Genomic DNA, 21,221 nt, shown 5'->3' with positions numbered 1-21,221 from the left:
CGATCAAATTAACCTGATATCGCCCACCTTAAGTGGGCAGATTGTGTAAAAGATCCACTCGTTCGGCAACCTCACCACAGGAGCAGACCTTAGTGTTTATGACCACCCTTACACTATTTGTTTAATAGCCATATCGTTTATAGCTTTGAAAATGAAAGGGCTACTGAAAGTTATAGTATATGGCGTCCAATAAGTTGAATATTTAATATTTATTGAAAAGAACAATTATAAACAATTAAACCCAATATTGGGCAGATTGCGAATTTCGACAAAGTAATCAGAAATCTTGTGAAGATATGACCACATTATGAAATCATCTGTTCCACAGCAGAAAGGAGTCTGTGTGCTTGTAAATAAAGATATATGTATGGGATCTATTATCCAAAATGCTTAGGGGACCTGGGTTTTCTGAATAAGGGTTTTTTTTCCCAGTATATTGGATTACCATACCTAATGACAACCATTTAAACCCAATAGGATTGTTTTGTAAACAGTGTAGATTTATGCAGCTTAGTTAGGATCAAGTACATGGTACTGTTATTATTACAAAGTATTGTTTGCTGAAGGCAGAGTATGGCACACACAGGCACCATATGGCAGGCAGAGTATGGCACTCACAAGCAGCATAGGACAGGCAGAGTATGGGACACACAGGCGCCATGGACAGGCAGAGTATGGCACACACAGGCTGTATAGGGCAGGCGTTTACAGCCTAAATCTGAGGTGTGAACCATGCAGGGGGCAAGTTAATCTCAGTACTGATACCATTTAAAGCCTACACAAAGGTAAGCAGTCACAGCAGCCAGACAGGTGGGGGGCCACACAGAGTTTAATGTATTGTTTCAAAAGGGCCAAGTTTAGCCACTCACTAGGATAGCCCAGTTGCAACTATTTGAAAGACTGGGCCACAGGCTAGGCAGATTGATCATTCGCTGGAAGTGCATGCCTTTGCAGTTATAATCAGATGATGACCAGACTCACACATAGAAATAGGTCATTGGTTGGCCCAGTTTACAGTTTTGGGCAATGAACTGTGGTGTAATTACCCAATCACTTGGCTGGAGACCCCATATAAACACTAAGGATTATATGGATCCACTAGTAATCAAAGTTTCTGACCTATTTTCAACATTTTCAGTGCATATTCAGTAAATGAAGACTAAAAATTACTTTTGGCCAATTACATTGTCTTCTCCTAAATTAGCCCTTGTTCTGTCCCTAAAGTATAAATGATGGCCCTTGTTTCCACATAAACATTAGGATCGCCTTGTGCCACAGTAAAAAAAAACAAGATTACTTTTAGTGAATTTCACCCATTAACTTCTCCTTGATTAGCCCATATTTTATCCCTAAATTGTAAAACATCTGGCCCTACTTACACATAAAACAGTTGGACCCTCTCATGCCACTGTGGAAAAAAGAACCTAAAAACTAAATTTTACTGTACATTTCAGCCAATATATTCTAAAAAATCTAATAATGTTACTAGAAAATCGTGAAAAATAAGACCCTAGTCTTTAAGTAAAACACTGGACCTGAACTCAAAATAACTAGCAGGCTGCTTATGTGTAACTGTTTGCGACAGCTGGTATGGGCTAACGCCTCCATGAAACAGGGAAAACTGCACTGGTTTTCGCCAACACCCTTTTAGACCCTGAAACTTTGTACTGCTGAACTGACATGGGGCCTGCACACTTCAGAGTAAGGACAGAAGATTACTTTTGGTCAATTTCATCCAGTATTCTCCTTTTACAAAATTAGCCCTTTTTTTGTCCCCAAATCACAAGAAAATCTTGTCTAGTTTTCCCATAAAAAACTGGGATCTTTTTAAGCCATAGTGGAAAAACCCTAAACACATGATTACCTTTGCCCAACTTTACCCATTGTCTTCTCCTAAGGGCTCTGGTACACGGGGAGATTAGTCGCCCGCGGCAAAACTCCCTGCTCGCGGGCGACTAATCTCCCCGAGTTGCCTTCCCTCTGCCATCCCACCGGCGAACATGTAAGTCGCCGGCGGGATGGCAGACGCGGCGAGGCGATTTCGCGCAAATCGCCGAAAAAGACTCGCGAGGCTTTTTCGGCGATTTCCCGAAATCGCGCCGCCGCGTCTGCCATCCCGCCGGCGACTTACATGTTCGCCGGTGGGATGGCAGAGGGAAGGCAACTCGGGGAGATTAGTCGCCCGCGAGCAGGGAGTTTTGCCGCGGGCGACTAATCTCCCCGTGTACCAGAGCCCTAAATTAGCCCTGTTTTGTTACGAAATTGTGAAAAATCTCAAAGTTTCTGGAACCATCTGATACCCCTGTTTTTCTGTCTGTGACATCATCCAGCCCAGTTACAGAATGGAGAGAAATCTGATTGGCTGGGAGACCCAGTGCACTTCTGGGAAAAAAGGAAGATCCAGGGAGTGCCTGGCTTTGGAGTCAAAACCACAGGTGGGGCCAGCAGGTTTTAAAGTTATCCCTGCTGCAGATCCAGAGAGAAGAGATAGAGTAACCGGCTGAGTGTGCTCTGCTTTGCATCAAGCTCCATCCTATTAAGGCAGAGTTCTGCTTAGCTGCTGTTGGATGCCTGTATCCCCATGTGAGTCCTTGGTGAGTGATTCGAGGGAGAGACTCCAGTGTGTGTCCCCTGTGTGAGGACAGGTGTTTCTTGAGTGCCTGCTAAGTGGAAGCAATTGCCTATAAGACTTTGTGGCAGGTAGAGCTACCTAAAGAAACTAAAGAGAAGGAGCTTTGTCAGAGACTCAACTGGGAAAGGGTATTTCCACCAGGAGTGGAGTGTGGGACTGTGTCCTGGGAGAGACTTAGCCGGGAGTTGGCAAATCCACATGGGTTTCGCAAATCAGGGTTTATACTGTTTGTATTTTATAGTTAATCCACTTTTCTAAACTGGTATATAACATTTATCTTTGCTGCAAAACTCTGTTGTGTGTAATTATTTCCTAGTGACATCCCGAGGTGTGCTCTTCAGTGCTCACTAGGTGGAGGCACTGCACTGTAAATCCCATTTCCCCACTACCTTCCACATATATATGGCTAGTACTGCAGATAACCATGGAAGGTATTGCTTTGTAACCCTGGCTAGTACTGCAGGTAGCCATGGAAGGTATTGCTTTGTAACCCTGGCTAGTACTGCAGGTAGCCATGGAAAGTATTGCTTTGTAACCATGGAAGGTATTGCTTTGTAACACTGGCTAGTACTGCAGGTAGCCATGGAAAGTATTGCTTTGTAACCATGGAAGGTATTGCTTTGTAACCCTAGCTAGTACTGCAGGTAGCCATGGAAAATATTGCTTTGTAACCATGGAAGGTATTGCTTTGTAACCCTGGCTAGTACTGCAGGTAGCCATGGAAGGTATTGCTTTGTAACCTTGGAAAGTATTGCTTTGTTACCCTGGCTAGTACTGCAGGTAGCCATGGAAGGTATTGCTTTGTTACCCTGGCTAATACTGCAGGTAGCCATGGAAGGTATTGCTTTGTTACCCTGGCTAGTACTGCAGGTAGCCATGGAAGGTATTGCTTTGTTACTCTGGCTAGTACTGTAGGTAGCCATGGAAGGTGTTGCTTTGTAACCATGGAAAGTATTGCTTTGTAACCCTGGCTAGTACTGTAGGTAGCCATGGAAGGTATTGCTTTGTAACCATGGAAGGTATTTCTTTGTAACCCTGGCTAGTACTGCAGGTAGCCATGGAAAGTATTGCTTTGTAACCATGGAAGGTATTGCTTTGTAACCCTGGCTAGTACTGCAGGTAGCCATGGAAGGTATTGCTTTGTAACCATGGAAGGTATTGCTTTGTAACCCTGGCTAGTACTGCAGGTAGCTATGGAAAGTATTGCTTTGTAACCATGGAAGGTATTTCTTTGTAACACTGGCTAGTACTGCAGGTAGCCATGGAAAGTATTGCTTTGTAACCATGGAAGGTATTGCTTTGTAACCCTGGCTAGTACTGCAGGTAGCCATGGAAAGTATTGCTTTGTAACCATGGAAGGTATTGCTTTGTAACCCTGGCTAGTACTGCAGGTAGCCATGGAAAGTATTGCTTTGTAACCATGGAAGGTATTGCTTTGTAACCCTGGCTAGTACTGCAGGTAGCCATGGAAGGTATTGCTTTGTAACCCTGGCTAGTACTGCAGGTAGCCATGGAAAGTATTGCTTTGTAACCATGGAAGGTATTGCTTTGTAACCCTAGCTAGTACTGCAGGTAGCCATGGAAAATATTGCTTTGTAACCATGGAAGGTATTGCTTTGTAACCCTGGCTAGTACTGCAGGTAGCCATGGAAGGTATTGCTTTGTAACCTTGGAAAGTATTGCTTTGTTACCCTGGCTAGTACTGCAGGTAGCCATGGAAGGTATTGCTTTGTTACCCTGGCTAATACTGCAGGTAGCCATGGAAGGTATTGCTTTGTTACCCTGGCTAGTACTGCAGGTAGCCATGGAAGGTATTGCTTTGTTACCCTGGCTAGTACTGTAGGTAGCCATGGAAGGTGTTGCTTTGTAACCATGGAAAGTATTGCTTTGTAACCCTGGCTAGTACTGTAGGTAGCCATGGAAGGTATTGCTTTGTAACCATGGAAGGTATTTCTTTGTAACCCTGGCTAGTACTGCAGGTAGCCATGGAAAGTATTGCTTTGTAACCATGGAAGGTATTGCTTTGTAACCCTGGCTAGTACTGCAGGTAGCCATGGAAGGTATTGCTTTGTAACCATGGAAGGTATTGCTTTGTAACCCTGGCTAGTACTGCAGGTAGCTATGGAAGGTATTGCTTTGTAACCATGGAAGGTATTTCTTTGTAACACTGGCTAGTACTGCAGGTAGCCATGGAAAGTATTGCTTTGTAACCATGGAAGGTATTGCTTTGTAACCCTGGCTAGTACTGCAGGTAGCCATGGAAAGTATTGCTTTGTAACCATGGAAGGTATTGCTTTGTAACCCTGGCTAGTACTGCAGGTAGCCATGGAAAGTATTGCTTTGTAACCATGGAAAGTATTGCTTTGTTACCCTGGCTAGTACTGCAGGTAGCCATGGAAAGTATTGCTTTGTAACCATGGAAGGTATTGCTTTGTAACCCTGGCTAGTACTGCAGGTAGCCATGGAAAGTATTGCTTTGTAACCATGGAAAGTATTGCTTTGTTACCCTGGCTAGTACTGCAGGTAGCCATGGAAAGTATTGCTTTGTAACCATGGAAGGTATTGCTTTGTAACCCTGGCTAGTACTGCAGGTAGCCATGGAAGGTATTGCTTTGTAACCATGGAAGGTATTTCTTTGTAACCCTGGCTAGTACTGCAGGTAGCCATGGAAAGTATTGCTTTGTAACCATGGAAGGTATTGCTTTGTAACCCTGGCTAGTACTGCAGGTAGCCATGGAAAGTATTGCTTTGTAACCATGGAAAGTATTGCTTTGTTACCCTGGCTAGTACTGCAGGTAGCCATGGAAAGTATTGCTTTGTAACCATGGAAGGTATTGCTTTGTAACCCTGGCTAGTACTGCAGGTAGCCATGGAAGGTATTGCTTTGTAACCATGGAAGGTATTTCTTTGTAACCCTGGCTAGTACTGCAGGTAGCCATGGAAAGTATTGCTTTGTAACCATGGAAAGTATTGCTTTGTTACCCTGGCTAGTACTGCAGGTAGCCATGGAAGGTGTTGCTTTGTAACCATGGAAAGTATTGCTTTGTAACCCTAGCTAGTACTGTAGGTAGCCATGGAAGGTATTGCTTTGTAACCATGGAAGGTATTTCTTTGTAACCCTGGCTAGTACTGCAGGTAGCCATGGAAAGTATTGCTTTGTAACCATGGAAGGTATTGCTTTGTAACCCTGGCTAGTACTGCAGGTAGCTATGGAAGGTATTGCTTTGTAACCATGGAAGGTATTGCTTGGATTTATCTCTGGCACAAGTAAAAGTTCTAGTAAGCAGAGAATTATTCTTGGGAAGCTGGCATGGCCACAATGAACAGAGCTCTTAACTTTAATGCTTTGGCAGCTGGGGGATAGTGTGGCAGAAAATTTGCTGATATACCCATAAGTCACACGCCAACCCATGCTTCCAGAACTCACATCATGTGCATGTACAAACGCCAAACTGAAGCTGAAAATACGCTGCCTACGCATGCCCAAATGCCCCTGGTGATGTCGCTGCTTACACCAACAATTTCGCGCAAACTTCATAAGATTTATTTTTTAAAAAGAAAAATAATTTAGTCTAACAAAACCTCAGTGTGCTGCTAAAAGCAATACCCTGTGCCCCACCTCTCCCAATACCCTGTGCCCCACCTCTCCCAATACCCTGTGCCCCGCCTCTCACAATACCCTGTGCCCCGCCTCTCCCAATACCCTGTGCCCCGCCTCTCCCAATACCCTGTGCCCCGCCTCTCCCAATACCCTGTGCCCCGCCTCTCCCAATACCCTGTGCCCCGCCTCTCACAATACCCTGTGCCCCGCCTCTCCCAATACCCTGTGCCCCGCCTCTCCCAATACCCTGTGCCCCGCCTCTCCCAATACCCTGTGCCCCACCTCTCACACCTTGTGTCTCAGCCCTTTCCCTTTCTCCTTGTAGATTGTAAGCTCTTTTGGGCAGGGTTCTCTTCACCTCTTGTATCAGTTATTGATTGCTTTATGTTACTCTGTATGTCCAATGTATGAAACCCACTTATTGTACAGCGCTGCGGAATATGTTGGCGCTTTATAAATAAAAGTTAATAATAATAAAAAAATTGCTATTGAATGCTATTTGATGACGGGCGACAGGCGGAAAAAAGCCAAAGTAGGGTAAAAAATATATAAATACTGCCAAAAATATATGGGGGTTGACTACTCTGCCGTAATAAGTAATAAAAACGTGTTCCCTGACAAAATTGACCTGCATGAAGAGAAAATAATCATTGCTAGAGCAGACCCAGCACACACTACCCTGTACCCACAGACACGCACAGCCCCTCACTCTCCCCCACAAGGGGCAGCGCTTGCCGAGTTTATAGACTAGTGATGTGACGTCACGTTCTCGCGAGATGAGACTTCTGACGGCTGGATCTGCTCTCCGGTAGGAGTCGAGGTGCTGGACGTTAACGCCGCTGCGGGACTTTTAAACAACAACCCAGTACCGGCGGCTGATTAGGAAAACTGTGACTGCTGGACGGTACGCTATATATTGCATTTTTTTAAATGACTATTATCACACATAGGACACACTGAAGCAGCACTACTTTTTGCTATCATACGCCTAGGTGCCAGGGACAATTCAATAAAGCAGCAAGGCTCTTAGGGTCCGGCTATTATCCTGCAAACATTATGCGCTGAAAGAAGAAAAGCACGCTTTGTTGTGACACTTGTGTGTGCAGCGGCCGGAAGTGCCCCCACTTACACTGCTACTGGCTTACTTGCACAACCGCCGTCCATTCTAGAAGGATAAAGAGAAAGTAACTGCTGCTCTTGGATATTGTGTTTCGCCTCCCTGGGTGTACTTGTGGGAGGGGGGAAATATGAAGAATAATTAATGTAAAAAAACAAAGTAGCGGATACCTGTATGGTAATATTTAACAGCTGCCCAGATTCATGTTTGTTTTGTCCCTGTTCCAACAATAGTCTGTGATCCATGAGTTAAACATTATGATGCAGTGATCACAAGCATGTGTGCCCTCAGTGATTAGCACATAATCTTTCCATTGATGACACACAGGGTGTATTTTGGTCACTTTGTCACCAAGCAGCTGGAGAGAGATAGGTTGTAAGCTCTACGGGGCAGGGACCTCCTTCCTACTGTGTCTCATACCACATGGCACTTATATATATATATACATATATGTATTTATTTATTATATCACTTGTCCTCCCTGTGTGTAATTTTGTATTCTGTAAGACTGTACAGCGCTGCGTACCCTTGTGGCGCTTTATAAATAAAATTATACTTACATACATACAGGTAGGGACTCAAATTATACTGGCCATGTATTAAAAGATGAGGCAGGCTTAGCTGATTGATTGGCCCTTGGGACAGATAATTGGATAGCAGGAATGAAGGCTGTCAGGGTGATGACCATATAAACCATAATATTTGCTTTGGAGCATATTGTATTTGCTCCAATGGGACCAATTAATAACTGGCTGACACATTCTGCCGACTCCGTTTGAAAGAGCCAAATCTGCCACCTGTAGTCTATTGACATGCTGCTTGCTTTTTAGGGTGGTAGGAATAAGAAGGCACAAAAACCTCTGTAGTACCTGAACGTGTGTTGCAAGATGAATGTTACCAGTGCATACTATGATTTCTCCAGAATACAGATCATCGTTGGGTAGATTAAACACAGTTGGAATGAGGTCTCTGCTCCAAAGAGCATACACTCTGTCAGGAAAAGGAGGCAAAAACAAAATGGGCGGGTAGGGGAAATAAGTGCATAGGTCACGGAGGTGTCGCTGCAGAGGAATATGCCTTTTGTGAGATCTTTGGTGGATTGGGTTATAAAACTAGCAACTCACTGATTTCATTCTGTACTGCTATTTTCACCACCATAGAAACAATGGAAACCACAGTATGCAGGGGATTTGAGAGAGTTTCTGTCAGCAGTTCCTTCCCATAAGTTCATAAGAAATTGAGGCCTGTTTGTCTCATGGCAGAAGAAATAAACATTTATTACATATTTTTAGTTTATTGCATTTACCATTCATTTGAAAAATTAACCTGCACAGACCAATAGGGTACATACTCTGACTACGAACAGCCAGAAAACTTGCAAGGGGCTGCACATGGTATGTATTTATTTATTGTTCCAGTTGGCTGTACAAAGAACAGCAGAATGTGAAGATGCTGATGCCTTGTGCAATGACCGACATGGTGTTTCAGCAGGTGAAACTTTCAAATCTGTCCCATTCCCGAACTGACCTATATACCAGTTGGGACCAGTGGTCCACAATATATGTACCATAAATTGTAATGCCATAGAAATGAATTAATGGCTTTATTAAATAGGAACTCTTAATCTTATATATTAACCTACTTTAACTTTGTTTTTTCCATCTTTTACTGATACACATACAACATGTTCACTGGCTGCTATCAGACGCTGTAGGAGGGTCTGGAGATGTATTGGTGGAATTGAGATCAAGGCCTTGTTCACCTTTCCTTTTACCTAGCTGGAGCTTGGTTGCCAAAGAGTTTCGGAAATATTTTCCAGCTGAAAACTGCATTTTATCATAGCATTGTAGAATCCATCCGCCTATAGACAAAGCCAAAAAGCTGGCAGCAAGCAAGGGTGTTTTCATCTCAGCATTTCTCCCTGGGGGGATATAATCTGCAACCAACAGATGGTTATCCTTGAGGTCTGTCCCCATGGGTGCTCACATGCTTAAATATGGGAATGCCCATGGGTTAGATCCTTACGGATAAGATAGCACTAAGCTTTTTGAAAAAGAGTGTAAACATCATTGGAAATGGGTGTAGATACAGGCAGTTGCTGTTGATCATATTTGAGGCGCAACATTGTTAGAGCTCATGGGGTCATAGTATGCTATTGCTCATGTCTGCATAGTAGGCATTTTCTGGAAATTCCAGTTGCCATGGTTGTTCCTGTGAATCATAACAGTAGCATCACTGTAGGGTCACAAGCTAACATAATTATATTTTTATTACTAATATTTGGTTTTCTGTGTAATATTAGAGTCGTATATTACAATTTATTTGCTTGTATTTGTTTAGTACAAGGAAGTAGACAAATACTATTTTGATATAAATTAAATGTCCAAATAACTTACAAAACACTCAAATGTTGTCATTAATGTACTATAGAAATACTTAGAATAGCATTTTCTTTTTGTCTTGCAAAAAATCTGTCAACTCCTTTGTAATGTTGCTACACAGGTATGGGCACATTGTACTGGGGCATCAAGGCTCTTATTTGCTATGGAAATGTGTACTGGGTTAAATCCTCACTCAATGGTTTCTCGTCTTGTAAATAGTTTGGGGGTCTACTGTGGTTATTATTGCTTACTTACAGTGCTGAGGACCTAGGTTCTATTACAGCTAGGGTACTGCACAAGCAGCCTAAATAAATGGATAAAATATGTTGAGAGTCATAGCTATCTAAAAGCATACCCCCCTGTGTGAAGGGTCTGGGAGCATCATAGTAGGCAATGGTAGGTATTTAACCCTATGATTTGTTTTTCTTTATGACTAGACAAGATGAGTGGCTGCCGCGTGTTTATTGGAAGGCTGAGCCCCCATGCCAGAGAGAGAGATGTGGAAAAATTCTTTAAAGGATATGGACGCATCAGAGAAATCAATTTGAAGAATGGATTTGGATTTGTGGTAAGTGCACTTAGATGAATACTCATTTGTACAAACATAGTACTAAATCATAAGCTATGTATTAGTTTTCCCCCCTTTCTCATGTAAAAAATGATATATAAGTATATAAACTAGAAAATATGTGATTTGAAGGACCAGTACTCTCCCTGTGATCAATACATGTTTTTATTTTTACAACATCATACAGTGCCTATTCCATCATCTTTGGACCTTCTCAAAGATCCTTGGCAAGGGTTTTGGGGCCTGATGGTTTGACCCCATACGGGTGCTGCAAGGAAATTGGTATCTTGTGCACTGGTTTTTCTGAAGCCCTTGTTTTATTCCATTATAGGAGTTTGATGATCATAGAGATGCTGACGATGCTGTGTATGAATTAAATGGCAAAGTACTGTGCAACGAAAGGTAATAAAAGCTGTGAGATGTGTAATACTGACAAGTACAAATAAACGCATGTGAAAACGAAACTGCTGTCCTCTCAACCACTTCTCCTGATTTGACTTTCCTTCCTTCCTTGATTGATTTCTTTCATTAAATGCACGAAGAGAAACCATAAAATATTCCATTCTGTACTTTCTGCACATTTCTAATTTTGAACATACATGTCATATACTTGTAAGTCATTGCTTGTGATTAGTCAGTCTGGGCAGTGTTTGTAGATTTAAGATGCCCTTTCTTTTCAAAACAGGAATAGCTTCTTCACTTATACATTAGCAGAATACACATTAAAAGTATATTGTCTTGTAAGTCACGGCACTGCTTCTCTGCATACTGTTTGCATTTATGCTTGCAGATAATAGCAGGAATGCCTGCCATTAAATCGTGCACTAGCTGCATGAGTGACAGCTGCCATATACAGCTGCCCTTCTCTCTAGCATATTAAATATAGTCGTATAACAGCTCCACCAAACACTATAGGTCAGGTCTATGATTTCCTTTGAAAATATGTACTGGCTCCAAATGTATTCCCTCTGTAAACTGTAGATATTTAAAGGGGTTGTTTACCTTCAATGTCCAAATCTTAACTGCTGGAACTCTAATTGGCAGAGCTGCTGAACAAAAATAAAATAAAAAATGAAGACAAATTGTCTCAGAATATTACTCTCTACATCATACTAAAAGGTAACTCAAAGGTGAACAACCCCTTTAAGTCTGCTGAAGTGAAGGATCAGCAGAGGGATGATTCTGGGATGAATTAACTATCTATTTGTCAAAGATTGTTCTGTTAATGTGAATGTGTGAATGTTGTACAAATGTCCCTTTAAGACTGACTGACCTTGAGCCCAATTTGTGTGTTTATATTCTGTTCAGCTATTCTTTTAGTAACTGTTTGAATCATCATGGAAAGCAGTGGTTTTGCTCTGCCAGCAATTTTTGTCAATTTTGGGACAGAAGTGAGGCATGACTTTGTTTAGATGAATTGCCCCATGCCTGTCACTTCTGAATCCTGACTTCATGTTGCAGAGTGCAGAGCTCAGAGTACCTTGAACTATTAATTTGATTGCATTTTCCAAACTTTCCACGTGTTGCAGCTTGTACTTATAAATAAATATATCTGAGTAACATAATTCTTCCCCTGCTTTCATTAAGGGTGACAATTGAGCATGCAAGGAACCGCAGAGGAAGAGGTGGAATGATGGGAGGTGGAGGAGGAGGAGGGGGGAGGTATCCAAATCGCTTTGCCTATCGTCAGTCCAATAGTGGTGGGCCCAGGTAATCTGAAATTAAATGAACCTTCTTTGTATGCATGCCCATAGAACACCAGCTGCTTAGTAACTTGTATTGATAACAAGTGAAGTTTATACACTTATCCTTGTAGTGTTCCATGGTGCCCAGTTCCCTTAGCCTGACATAGCATTTTTAGTGTGTAAGTTGGATCCCTTTCTCATATATATTTTATCATGTTATTTCTGATGTTCTAACTTTCTTATTGGTATTTGTCTTTCAGTAGGTATGGACCACCTGTTCGTACTGAGCACAGAATTATCGTAGAAAACCTCTCCTCTCGTGTCAGTTGGCAGGTGAGCATGGCATATTTTCATTTATATTTCTGCTGACTTTTAAATATTGCAAATTGCAAAATATATAGCCTTTTTAATGTTATTTTTGATGTACTTATAACAAAGCCTTTTTATACCCAAGCTTTTATATGTAATGTAAAATTTATTTTATTAGGAACAAAGAGATTATGTTGGATTTATATTCTTTTGTTGACAGTCATTAGTGTGTGACTGCTTGGTTACTTTGGGCACCATGCTAGGTCATAGCAGAATTATGAATGAGAGGTCAGACAAACCCTTCACTTACTCTATTGCGTAGCATATTGAGATTGGGCAAAAACACTACAACAGCCAGTCAGATGTTTGCTTTCATTATTCCAACTGCCAATTGTTTGCCATTGTTTCTGCAGAACCCCAGTATTTATTTAACACAATATTATTGTCTTATTTTCAGTTTTAGTGATCTTTAGCTAACTAGCCCAGCTTGTTCTAAGTATCTTGATACCTTGGGAAGGAGTGTTGACACTCTGCTGCATATTATACAGAGGGAGGTTGTGGCCAATAGAAATATAACATTTGTCATAACTCTATATCCTGCTGGCCAGTTTTGCAGGAACATACCTCTCCATACGACTTGAATAAGTGAGCTTGTAAGGTTCACTCAAATATTGTAAGCATGTCATATTGGCATCTGTGTCCATAGAAAGTAGACAGTTGTACCATCCTTTATACATATGTATGCATTTCAGGCATATATATGTATACTGCCTACCTTACACAGGTATTTTACTTCCTACCTTTTACTCCATTCATGGCCTGGTCATCTGGAAAATGTAGAGTATGTTGCATGCTGCACTGATGTACCACAGTGCAAAATGTTGTTTTCTTAATTACCTTTTTTCCCTGTTGGGGAAAACCTCTGTTTTTGGTGGTTTATCTACAGTGTATATATTTAAACCAATACTTTGTTCTATATAAATTGCAGATATTGTACAATGTGTTTACATGTGTCTATAAGCTTATAGATTTCTTGTTACTGGCTTTAGTTTTCCTGTGTCAGAAATGTCACGTATCACTTCCTACAGTTCCAGACACATTTTTCTTGTAAAGAAGGTTGGTAATCCCCAACTACATATGCCTTTTTTGCTAGCCACACGCCAACAAAGAAAGTTGTTTTTACACTCTTGACCCAGTCTGCAGGTACCTCCTAGTGTGCATGCCCCAGGACAATAGCAGCGACTCAGTAGCACATGTGCTGTCCTGCTCCCTGTACATATACATTCAGTGCCTTTCACTTGGTCCTCAGTGGTGGAATTTAAGTCACAAAACTGTGCTGTGTTTCTTTGTAATGTAACAGGCTCTACCTTATCCACCTACTTTAATAGTTATATATAGGACTTCCAAATCCTGTAAACCAAAACCCAACAGGACAATGTTAGCTTTGTAAATGAGATTATAAGCAAATATCTGGAGTTCTTTGTTGTCATGATATTTTTGATTTTTTACTGTTGAGTTATTTCTGCAGGCAAAGGAGTTATTTTACATATTACAAATATGCATATATTGTGTTTACTAAGTGGTAGACTGCATTTTTTGAGGCAGAAGTTTTTCTTAACGTTTGGATTTTTTTTTACAACTCCATTAGTTCCCTCACATTTCATTACTATCCTAATGAGCTGCTATTCCAGTGTCGACAGTAATTGAGTAACTGATTCTCGCAGGGCTTATGTTTCTGTGCGGGCCTGAGACTGGTGTGATGGTGCAAATGTTATTATGCCCTCACTTTGCAATCTTTATTCTATTTGTTGGCTATTGGGGAGGCGCAGTTGGTTTGCAAATACTGTGTCACACATTAAAGACTATGCTTCCTTCAATGATCTGTTTCTGACAACATCCTCCCTATATCAAAAGCACACATGGATTTCTTATCCAGAAACCCATTATCAAGAAAGCTCCAGATTATAGGAAGGCCATCTCCAATTGAGCCAATGTAATAATAAAACAGTAACTTGTACTTGATGGTAACTAAGCTGCATAGATCTAAATTGGTGGCAAAACAACCCTATTGGGTTTATTTCATGCTCACCTTTGAGTTAATGTTTAGTATGATGTAGAGAGTAATATTCTGAGACACTTTGCAACTGGTCTTCATTTTTTATTATTCATAGTTTTTTAGTTATTTCATTTTCACTTCAGGAGCTCTCCAGTTTGGAGTTTCACAGTTATTTGGTTGCCATGGTACAAGATATCTTAGCAACCAGGGAGTGGTTTGGATGAGAGACTGGTATATGAACAGAAGGGACCTGAATTGAAAAGAAAGTTACAAAGAGTAACAATAAAACTGTAACCTCACAGAGCAATAATTTTTTGGCTACTGGGGTCAGAGACTTCCACTTAAAAACTGCAAACGAGTTGAAAGAAGGTAGATAATTAAAAAACTATAACATATATAATGAAGACCAATTAAAAAGTTGCTTAGAATCGGCATAGAAAATGTCTTAAAGGTGAACCACCCCTTTAATGTATGGTGATCCAAATTAGGATCCCATATCTGGAAAGCTCTGAACATTCTGGATATTAGATGCTACACCTGTACAGAACTTTAAAACTTACTATTTTATTATCTATGTCCCTTAGGCCTCCCAAGGGCTCTGTACAGTTGTTGTGTCATTTCATCATAATCTAGTCTTAATTGGTTTATTGGGTAACTGGTTTATTAATGTATGGAAAACAGTGTATTATTATTACATTTTAAATGTTTTGTATTCAAAAATATTCCCTTTTTTAACACTAAACTTGCTTATCACTATTTAAGTGTTTCTACTTCTTAGGATAACTTCCAGCATCCCTAACCATAAAAATATTATTATCCCATAAAAAGTTGCATATATTCATGCCAAGCACACTATTCTATATGCTGTTAACTGACACTGAAAAGGGTTTGTTATGGCAGTGGCAATGGAAAGCTTCATGCCAGTCCTGATTTGGTAACCATCAATTTAAATGAACATACTCCGTTTATATTTAATATCAAAAACTAGAAAATAAGCATGATGCTTATTATGTAGTGTCATGATACCGATAGAAATTCTGAATTTATTAATTTTGTAGTGCTACAATTCCACTGGGCACATTTATACCCATTGCAAGTATTATACAAATATATATATATAAATATATATTTTGTTTGTTTATTTAAATATGCAGTCTGCCTGTATTTATGTTAAAATCTGCAGCAAATGAGTTTTTAGAAGTCCAAATGTGCATATTCAATGTTGGGAATAATGTATAAACCGTTTCTATGTTGTTTATTAATCAAATGGTTTTGTGCACTCCATTCTGTGTACAAAATTCATATTAGACCGTCCTTTTGTTGTAGAAAGTACTTATTTTTTCCAGACATATATATCTAACTACGTGCATTTTTGAACCTCTTTTAACAGCCTTTCTTTGGGTTAAGCCTCGTTTCTCTTGTGTGGAGGAGAGCCCAAGAATTTTTGGTTTGCTAATGGCTGAAATTCTAGGGCTGGGCCTGTTCTGAAGTTTCCTTTTGGTTCCTATGCTCCCGCTTTGCCGATCTAGATCTCTTGGTTTGTCCAGATTTGAGCAAGAGTGGCTAGCTAAGGTCAGCTTCAGGTTCTGTAGCCACTTCCAGGGATTCCAGTGGTTTCAGGGTTAACCTCAATCATTTAATGAGGCTGTGGTGCTGTCCTGCCGCCTTCCACCCTTCTCTTGTAAGAGTTACTGACTTGGTCAACTAGGTTTTGGACAAGCGACCCTTTGCTTAAGGTACCGCCGGGGACTGGTGTTTTGTTTTGGTAAGTAAACTGGGTTTAAAATAATCTCATACCAAGTAATTTACATCTTAACTCAGCAAGTATGTAACTGTAGAAATGAGCTGTTACATATCAGTTTTATTTACTTCACCAAGAGAATATACTGGTGTGCATAATGTAGATTTATTAGCTACGTTACATTGCAACTTTACAGCTTGCACTTAAGACATTTAACTAATATTGTTTAGTTGTATCACAGTTCTCATACATGGCACTAACATTGGTTTGTTTTAGGAGATACAATCTCACCGTTAAGTTTTGCACATATTTTTATTTTAAAGAAAAAGGATAAATTGATCAACTTGTACCTACAGTTTGTCATTTCTGTTATTTCTTGCAGGATCTCAAAGATTTCATGAGGAAGGCCGGAGAGGTAACCTATGTGGATGCCCATAGAAGTAACAGGAATGAGGGGTAGGACTGTTATTTTAATACAAATATCATATCTGCTTCCTTATCGAAACCAAGACGGGAATAATATGGTTCTCTATTTCTTCTACCATATCATGTGTCCCTTTCTGTTCTCTTGTGTTAGGTCAGGTATCCACAAATGAAAAAGTTTTGCTTCAGCTGTTTATGTACATTACAGCATACAAGTACTATGTAAAATATAACTTACATACATTTAACAGTACTACTAGAGAACTGTTATGGTACAAGATTAACCCAAAATATTTACATTGTTATGCTTAGTAATGGTACCCAAGGAATACCTGAAAAGCAGTCGGGTTTGGGCAGAAAGTACCCCCAATCCCCTGACCATGCAGGTGGTCCATAGGTACCCTACTTGGCTACCCAGGTCTGCCCAGTTGGACCTATGCAGGACTAAACAACTGTCTTCAGTGCTAATAATTTTACCGTTATGATTAAATGTGATTAAGCATTTTTTTAGGGCTTACTGGTCCTTGTTTCCTTTGCTCTATATGAAAAAGTTTGGGAACCCCTCTTAATTCTTTGTAGTTTTGTTTATCATTGGCTGAGCTTTCAAACCAACTTCCTTTTAAAATATAACATGCCTTATGGAAACAGTAGTATTTCAGCAGTGACATAAAGTTTATTGGATTAACAGAAAATATGCATCATAAATTTGGGCACCCTATCAAAGATTATATTAATACTTAGTTGGGCCGCCTTTTGAAATAATGTATGGAAAACAAACGTCTCCTATAGACTTTGGATTATTGAATTATATCTCTGGGTTCTGGATGGCGGTATTTTTGACCATTCGTCCATACAAAATCTCTCCAGTTCAGTTAAATTTGATACTGCTTCACTAAAAATCTTTGTTCAGAAAAAAACCCCAGTACTCAGATGTTCCTAGGAAATGAAAGACATACCACTGTTATCTTTGTTAAAAGTGCAGTAAATTATTATGCAGGCTGAGAGGGTTCCCAAACTTTTTCATATGACTGTATATCAGCAGAGGCTGGATCTAAAGGCCAGTACATTGACAAACAGATAATTAGAACTTCAGGGTGAATCCTTTGGCAGTTCTTATAGATAAATTACTCCATTTGTCCCAATACAGAGAGAGAGGGCATGCCAAGCAAGTGGGGGAGATAAGTCTTCTATAGCAATCTGCTCCTTTGTGGGATGAATGAATGGCAGAACTGAGAAAGAGCAGTCTCTCGGTACTGACTGAAACATGCTAACATGGATTCTCTTTTTTTTTTTTATTGCCAGGGTTGTGGAGTTTGCATCTTATACTGATATGAAGAATGCTTTAGATAAACTGGATGGTGTAGAACTAAGTGGTCGCAAAATTAAACTAACTGAAGATAGTAAGAAACGCAGGTAAATGTCTCTTATTTGGCAAAGATCAACCAATAACATTTGGGACCCTGATTCCTAATCTGCTGCAGCTGTTATGCTTTTCTTTTTAATCTCCCTTCCTTACCCTGCTATTTTTATTCATTCCCTAGATTATGCATCACTCTATATATGTCCTTTATGTCATATTCTGAAGATAGTGGCTATTAGCAGGACAGCATCCTATGCTGAAATACAGTAAAACAATAAAGTATTGAGTCTTGGTTGCTTCTAAAGGAGTGGTTCACCTTTTAGGTCATATTTTGGTGTAATATAGAATAGCCTGTTCCTAGCAACTTTGCAATTGGTCTTCATAATTTTATTTTTTTTGTTTTTTAATTATTTGCTTTCCTCTTCTGACTCTTTACAGCTTTCAAATGGGGGTCACTATTCCCAGCAGCCAAAAACTATTATAACTTATCTTTCTAATCAGGCCCTCTCCCATTCATATATCCCTCTATTGTTCAAACAACTGCCTGGGTGCGACTTTTTAAAAAGTCACGGCTACTAATCCGCACAACGAAAAAACGTGCATTATAAGTCGCAGTCGTGATTAGTCGCAGCAACTTATACAGTATCCTTTGGCGGGAAAGTCGCAGTGATTAATCGCCACAAATTTTTTTTTTTTTTTTAAAGTTTCGTCGACTAATTGCCCCATGTGTCTTTGCCCTAAAACAATGCAACAGGAGTCAAGTCCCTCCAGATCTGGCTTTCAGAATTGTTTCACAAGTTGGAGCCAGCAGCACAGGGAATATAAGCAGACAGTGCATGCAATAGACAATACAACTATACATACCTTTGAAAGAACTGAAAATGTTTAATGTATATTGAAAAATTTATTTAGAATTACTTTTTTTTTTTTTCCACTGTGAAACCAGTTGTTTTTGGGTGGATGAGCTCTTTACAACTTTATTTAAATTCTACACCCACTCCATGAAGGTGGTGTAAACACACACTTTATAAACCTCTATTCTGTTGTTTTTTTTTCAGGAGTAGATCAAGATCAAGAAGCCACTCAAGGTCTCGCAGCAAATCTAAATCTCGTGGATCGTCCAAATCTGCAAGCAGATCAAGGTCCAAAAGCCGTACGCCTGAGAGAAAATACTCCCAGAAAAATAGCTCTGCAGAGCCAGCACAGGGCTTATCACCGCGCGCTGCCAAGCGCCAGTCCAGATCAAGTTCAGCAGATAGCCGTAATTAATGGCAGATCTGCGTTGTATACAGAATGAGAAAGATGATAGATGTGAAGGGTGATTTCCACTGTAAAATGTAACCAAAGTGCTTGCATAATGATAATGTAGCCTTGATCCAGGAAACCATTGGCACCACCGTGCTGCAGCAGCTGGAGTTCCAAAGCTTTCCTGTGCTGCTTGTAACCCTGCCTCCTTACCTAAACATGAAGTCAAAAGATTATAATGGGTGAAAGAACCCAGCATTTTTTGTTTTAGTTCCATTTTGCAATGGATATATTTGGTTTCACCGTGAAAGTTATATTAATGTAGATTTTTATTTATTCCCTAATGTAAATTTTTCAGTGCGACTTTAAACTGCATATTTACTGTTAGGGTCTAATATGTGCATTAAGGTTTCAGACTTCCCACTTGTCTATTTAGTTAAGTCACACACACATTTGACTATGTATGTATTTGTTGGCGTAAATGTTGCAAAAATGAGACCCAATTATCAAGATACATGTTTGGCTCTATACATTTGCTACGAGCGCTAGTGATTGGACTATACAGTACATTGGCTGGAAGTTTCATTAATCCTATTGACCTTTTTTTTTAGGTAGAATAGCTAGAAATACATTAAAAATATTAAAACTTTTTTTTTTTTATATCAAATTCAGTGCTTTCTGCAGTCCACATTTGAAGTTACATTTTACAGTCCGTACATATCCCCATTTGTGTGTAATCTTTAGCTGTGGGGAGTTTCACCCTCCCATCATTTTTATTTGTTTTTTTTTTTTGTTTGTTTTTTTCAAGATGGTTTAGGCATCAGAATTTGGATTTTATTAAACACAAGTATGTACCAAACTACCTTTGTTGTGTTTTATCGACCTGGATTCACATGTGGGGTTCTCTTTTGCCATTCCAAACTTCACCTTGATGTATGGAGGGGATGATGAAGCTATAACCCTTATATAAATATACATATACAAAAAATGTATGTTGCTTTCTATAACTTGGACAGAGGAATCCATTTTTTTTTATATTTATTTTTACTCTCTGGAAATAAGCAGTAGCCTTGTTTGCCTTTAAGGGCTCTGGCACACGGGGGAGATTAGTCGCCCGCGAACAGGGAGTTTTATCGCGGACGACTAATCTCCCCCATGTGCCAGAGCCCTAAAGAGCAAGGAAAGGCTACTACTGTAGCCCTTAAGATAGTGTACAGCCCCCTTGCCTATAGCAAATTGCCAACTTTATTTTTTTAAATAATTGTCACTTCTCCCAAAAATTGCCTTCTAACATAGCTGTATTTGCCGCCATCTTGGATTCCCCTGCTCGTTCCCCCCCCCGTGGCAATCAAAAACCACCCAACCCCCGCAGCGCTTCCCTACTAATTCTGTGCTTTGTCCTCTCAGGGCAGGGGAGGGGAGCATGTCACTGAAAACAAGCAATGCGCATGCGCCGCCTACAGTGTCCTGGTCGTAGGGTCTGAGCAGGAGCAATGCATTATGGGAATCCTCTTTACACAGCTCGGCATTTTTTCTTCCTGTTTGGCTTCAGATCTTCTGAACAGGTGAAATATGGGGAGACTTAAGGGCACTATTGAGACAACTGAAGGTATGCCTGCAGCTTGAGATTAACTCTTTATTAGCCTTTCCTTCTCCTTTAAGGCACATTCAACTCTGAACATACATCACTAATGCATATTCATTACTGCAAATAATGCCTGCACTTCATTCATATTTCAGTAATAATATATGGCTATTAAACCAGCACTATCAAGGCAAATCTCTTGGGAAAGCTCTACTGTTTTGTTATATGCTGCACCATGCAACAGGCAGTTGTAATTATTAAGTAATATTAAATATTAAGTTTACCTTTAAGTGAGCTTTTGGTATGATTTAGAGAGTAATATTCTGAGACAATTTGCAGTTGGTCTTCATTTGTAGTTTTTTTTAATTATTTTTTTATTCAGCTGCTCTCCAGTTTTGAATTTCAGCAGCTATCGGGGTGCTAGGGTCCAAAATACCTTAGCAAAGAGGCAGTGGTTTGAATGAGAGGCTGGAATATGAATAGAAGAGGGTTTCCGATAAGTGATCCCATACCTGTAG

General features: G+C 40.1%; 1 protein-coding gene across 5 annotated transcripts; it reads left to right on the top strand.

The window, feature by feature from the left end:
- Positions 1–2,489: 2,489 nt before the first annotated feature.
- On the top strand, positions 2,490–19,977 carry srsf5a (serine/arginine-rich splicing factor 5 alpha). Of its 5 annotated transcripts, none has more exons than XM_012968196.3 (8): positions 2,490–2,594; positions 10,169–10,299; positions 10,631–10,701; positions 11,887–12,009; positions 12,245–12,317; positions 16,473–16,546; positions 17,816–17,926; positions 18,932–19,456. In XM_012968196.3, the coding sequence occupies exons 2-8, from the start codon at positions 10,174–10,176 to the stop codon at positions 19,140–19,142; spliced, it is 789 nt and encodes a 262-aa protein (XP_012823650.1). In that variant the 5' UTR covers positions 2,490–2,594; positions 10,169–10,173; the 3' UTR covers positions 19,143–19,456.
- Positions 19,978–21,221: the final 1,244 nt, after the last annotated feature.

Source organism: Xenopus tropicalis, chromosome 8 (genome assembly GCF_000004195.4).
Source record: "Xenopus tropicalis strain Nigerian chromosome 8, UCB_Xtro_10.0, whole genome shotgun sequence".
Lineage (NCBI taxonomy): Eukaryota > Metazoa > Chordata > Amphibia > Anura > Pipidae > Xenopus > Xenopus tropicalis.
This window is presented reverse-complemented; position numbering and strand designations above follow the sequence as displayed.